This window comes from Gadus chalcogrammus, chromosome 19 (genome assembly GCF_026213295.1).
Source record: "Gadus chalcogrammus isolate NIFS_2021 chromosome 19, NIFS_Gcha_1.0, whole genome shotgun sequence".
NCBI lineage: Eukaryota > Metazoa > Chordata > Actinopteri > Gadiformes > Gadidae > Gadus > Gadus chalcogrammus.
Window position 1 is genome coordinate 3298463 of NC_079430.1, and position 5000 is coordinate 3303462.

The 5000-nt window shown below is 44.6% G+C and overlaps 2 protein-coding genes across 2 annotated transcripts in view; both read right to left on the bottom strand.

Annotated features, from left to right (window-relative positions):
- Positions 1–2242, bottom strand: part of shroom3 (shroom family member 3) — a 37456-nt gene extending 35214 nt beyond the window's left edge. The window contains exon 1 of the mRNA XM_056578946.1: positions 1582–2242. Within this exon, the coding sequence (XP_056434921.1) occupies positions 1582–1779 (198 nt within the window). The 5' untranslated portion in view covers positions 1780–2242. The remainder of the gene's footprint in view (positions 1–1581) is intronic.
- Positions 2243–3579: 1337 nt separating this feature from the next.
- Positions 3580–5000, bottom strand: part of mfsd14ba (major facilitator superfamily domain containing 14Ba) — a gene marked incomplete at its 5' end in the record, with an annotated part of 10631 nt that continues 9210 nt past the window's right edge. The window contains one exon of the mRNA XM_056578947.1: positions 3580–5000. This exon is cut by the window's right edge and continues 270 nt beyond it.

Below are 5000 nucleotides of genomic sequence, written 5' to 3' on the forward strand. Positions count from 1 at the left end.
TTAACGTTATGTTACTGGCAGCATTCTCCTGACCATGAAATGACGTGACGTGAATAAACGTAGATCTACACCGCCATGGGGAGTGAAGAAGACCATGCTGCCACGAAGAGACCCCCAGCAGAGAGCATTTACATATCCTATATACTTTATACATATACTTTAATATTTACTGGATACAATACAGGTCAAACTGACTTAACATAGGCTGTATATAATACAGGTTAAACTGTCTTAACATAGACTGTATATAATACAGGTTCAACTGTCTTAAAATAGACTGTACAGGTTAAACTGAGTTAACATATACTGTATATAATACAGGGTAACTGACTTAACTTAGAGTGTATACAATACAGCTTCAACCGACCTAACATAGACTGTATATACATGTTAAACTAAAATAGACTGTATATAATACAGGTTAAACTGACTTAACATAGACTGTATATAATACAGGTTATACTAACATAGACTGTATATAATACAGGTTAACTGCCTTTCATACATGTTCATTGGTGGAAACTATCGCACTACAGACTTTTCATTCAAATGAGTGCACATTGTTCACGCATCATTGTTGGTTAGTCAATGACAAATACCTTGACCATATACTGCACACCCCTGGGAAATGTCCGGAAGCTTGACAGCGTGATTAAATATATACCCACCAAGCCTCATCCGAATCTCTGCCACTTCTCTCTTTGGAAAAAAGTGTCTGCTACATGAACTCTGACCTGGAGGCATGACCTTATTGGTGAGTCCTCTCCCACTGCCAGCTGTATACAGGACTCCCACGACACACCTTCTCCTTCATCACCCTTACCCTACACGGGACCAGCAACCAACAACCCGCTGAACCAAGCTGAACCCCATCCAAGGTGATCTCTATGGTCTATCATAGGAGGCTCGAGTTGGCGTGACTCTGAAACAAGCTTTTTAAGGACAAGGCATTTCCCCACATTTTGTCGGCCTCCATAAGGGCCTTTCATCAGGAAGTCATTCAAGGACAACCCGAACAAACATCTGTTCACAACAAACAACAGCACAACAAAATCAACACAGAAGAGTAAACAGGTGTCTGTCAAGCTGCCACACTTAGTAAAGAACAGTGATGTTATGGCACATGTTAAATGTCAATTAAAATGTTGCCGTGGTCCTATTTCCAGCTGAGGGAAATGTACTATCAGCACACATACTCGTAGTGCCGCTACGCATCGGGCACTGTCAGTCCAGATGTACAATGCCTGTATCATGGGGTTCAGGTGATACCTGCCTGGTACCCCCTAAGCAGTACTCATGGTACCTCCTACCTGGTACTCATAAGCCGGTACCCCCTACCTTTTTACTCATAACCTGGTATCTGGTACATCCTGCCTGGTACTCACAACCTGGTATGCCTTATCTGGTACCTGCTACCCAGTCCTGATAACCCGGTACCTCCTACCTGGTACACCTATAGCCGGTACCCTCTACCCGGGTCCCTGGTACATCCTAAAAGTCACCTGGTATCCTTACACCCCACAGGGTACCTCCCACCGGTAGCCCTCCTACCTTGGCCCCAATTGCAGGTGGCAGACCTACCTTGGAGATGATGAGCGGCTCGCCATGCTCCAGCCCCCCTTGCAGGGTGAAGCCCCAGGGGGCGCCGCCCCGGAGCTGGGCCTCCAACAGCATCATTCCCCCGTCGTGGAGCTCCGAGCTGCTGCCCCGGAGCCGGGCCTCCACCAGCCCCACTCCCCCAGTGTGGAGCTCCGAGCTGCCGCTAGCGCTGCTATCCATGCCCGGCCCCGTGGTCCATGGAGGACGCCGGAGCGGAGGGAAAGTTGACAAGTAGCCCCGGTAGTCCGAGTTACGGAGTCTAACACGTCCTAGTTCATGGACTATTAAGGTTCAGGAACGTGTGAATAAAAAAAACGACGTCAAATACCCAGAATGTATGCTGTAAATCATTTCCTCGTCGGGTTAAAAAACACGACCAACCCGTCGGCTGCGGAGCGCATTCCGCGCATTCTGGGAGCACTTGTTCTCCGGCCAGACTGCAACAAGTGGCCGGGAAAGTGGCCACTAACACCCCGAAACCCCTCAGTCACCCTCCAACCTCACTGCCGGGGTGTCGCTACACACCTCCGCGTCGCAAGACGAGCAATCCGACTTCACCGGTTGTCAGAAACTCTCCTGCTTCTTCTTCCCCGGTCAGTTTAGCATCACAATCAAATCTGCTCCGACTCGATGAGCAAGGAGAATAGAGAGGGTGGAGAGAGAGAGGGAGGGAGGAGAGAGTGAGGCGGGAGGGAGGGAGGAGAGAGGGCTGAAAGAGAGGGAGGAGGCAGGGAGGAGAAGAGATAGAGGGAGGACGAGGGAGGGAGGAGAGAAGGAGGGATGGAGGAGGGAGAGAGAGAGGGAGGAGGGAGGGAGGAGAGAGGGAGGAGGGATGGAGGAGGGAGAGAGAGAGGGAGGAGGGAGGAGAGAGAGGGAGAAGAGAGGGAGGCGGGGGAGGAGGGAGGGAGGGCGGGGGGGAGAGTCCGGTTTAAGGTCAGATAGCCGGTAGAGGGAAGACATCAGTAAACCGATTATTCGTGTGAACGAATTAACGGGTTGGCTCTTTATGAAGTTATTCAATCGCAGTAGGAGTTGTCCAATCAGAGGAAACCTCGGTGCCTCATTTCGCAGTCAGTGCTTTCGGCACCAGGCAGTGCGCATGTGTAGACAGTTCTTAATGAGTTATTTGGTCACGTATTTAGTTTGGAAGTCTAACATTGAACAATAGGCTTCACACTAAAAATGTTGTTCTGTCACTTCCTAGGTCCGTGTGTCTGTCTGCCAACTTACCTGTCCGCCTACCTTTCTGTCTGTCTGTCTGTTTATCCTAGAGGACCACTAGAAAAACGAATGCTACGTTGTTTGCAAATACAATACAAAACTACAATTTCATCCTCATGTGACAACAATGTGTCAAATTACTGCTTATACACTCTATACACGAGATACACCCTGTATACACTCTATACATTCTGTATTCTCTCTGTATACACTCTGTATACAGAGTGTATACTCTATATTACTCTTTATAATGTAATGTAACCAAAGCCCTAACTTGAGCAGGTGCCTCATGAAGAGTTGGACCTTAGTTATCAGGCTGCTTCTGTCCCTTCAGTCATGTCGCGGGACAACCTTTTGGACTTGAGAGAGGAAGTTAAGGAAGTATTTGTAAAACTAGGATAGAATGGATATTAAAAAGGTATCCCTATTAGAATGAATACTATTTGGTATATGTGTAGCATAGAATGGATATTATAAATTAGCCTACAAGAATGGATATTATAAATTAGCCTTAATATAGAATCAATATTACGAAGTAAGTACCCTAACCCTATATGGTATAGAATGGATATATAAAGTAGCCTACTATAAACATAGTATATCATTTATATTATAAAGTACTATATATGTATGGAATGGATTTTATAAAGTTATAACATTTTAAGAACGGATATTCTGAAGAACCCTGCTATACTTATAGTGAATGGATAATAAGGCCAACATTCACAACCTGCTGTCTCCACTTTCTGAGAAAGAAAACATGCGGCGGGCGAATTCCAACCAACAATCATTTATTATTATAGGGCTAGTCATGTAGCGGGTGGCCAAGCATCATCACATAGGCATTGGGCTACATCGAGCAAAACAAATAAAGAAATTTAAATAACTGTGCTTGAATGATTTTGTTTTTTGAAAATGATGGTCACACATGCAAGAGAAAAAATAATTTGGGAAAATAAACAAATCTTGCAGAAACTGTATGAATAACTTAATATTGTAGTACTTTCTTAATCTCTTTCGCCCAAATTCCAACTGAAGGTTCAAGCACCAACTGCAAGTTTTCCCACATGACATCACTAAGTACAGTTAGCTAGCCTGCTAATCACAGCTAGCTAGTCTTTGTGACATCAATTCGTACAGTTTGCTAGTCTTTGTGACATCACTAATAAGTACAGTTAGCTAGTCTTTGTGACATTACTAATAAGTACAGTTAGCTTGTCTTTGTGACATCACGAATAAGTACAGTTAGCTTTAGCCCTCTGAGATAGCAGGGATAAAGCTTAATTTAAATTGTATAAAAAAACAATCTGTGAACAAAAAATACAAATGAACACTGAATCCCAAGCTGATGAGTTGACACATTCTGTACAGTAAAATATAAACAATAAATATGCATTATTTACTGTATTGAAATAATACAATTAAAGGTAGAAACACGTTTTGTTTTAAAAAAAACAAAACATCAACGATTTTGACGATTTAAAAGATGATTTCAGAAAGGACATAACAATCTTCTAGTTACAGATACAATCCTTCAGTTACAGTAACACTCAGTACCACCACAATCTCACTTAGTGTGTGCATCTCTATATGTGTCTGCGTGTGTGTGTGTGTGTGTGTGTGTGTGTGTGTGTGTGTGTGTGTGTGTGTGTGTGTGTGTGTGTGTGTGTGCGTGCGTGCGTGCGTGCGTGCGTGCGTGCGTGCGTGTGTGCGTGTGTGTGTGTGTGTGTGCGTGTGGCGTGTATGTGTGGGTTCTTGTGTCCGCTTTTGTGTTAAATTTTCTGTCCTTTTCATTCTCATTCAAAGACGCCCATACAGGCAGTGGGAGGGAGGTTAAAAGTAGCCTTGTCCCAAGTGGACCAGTCTCTCTTGCCATTGGTCCATTCTGGTGTCAGTTGAGTAATGCTGAAGGTTCCTAGGAGGACTCCAGGAGGAGCGGGCAGCACAAACCCGATGTTGACTTGTTCCCGCCCTCTTTAGAGAACTAACAACGCTGTTGGTTGAAGGAAGAGATGGGCGTGGCCTCTCTTCTGGCCAATCAAATGACGATGTTAGTCCTCTTGCAAGTGTGATTGACGGCCTGTTAATCACCAGAGCGCATTGGCTATACTCCTTCACAATCATACGTTGTTAGTCCCTCCTTTTGGCAAAACATAAATACTATCATTATTATTATGGTT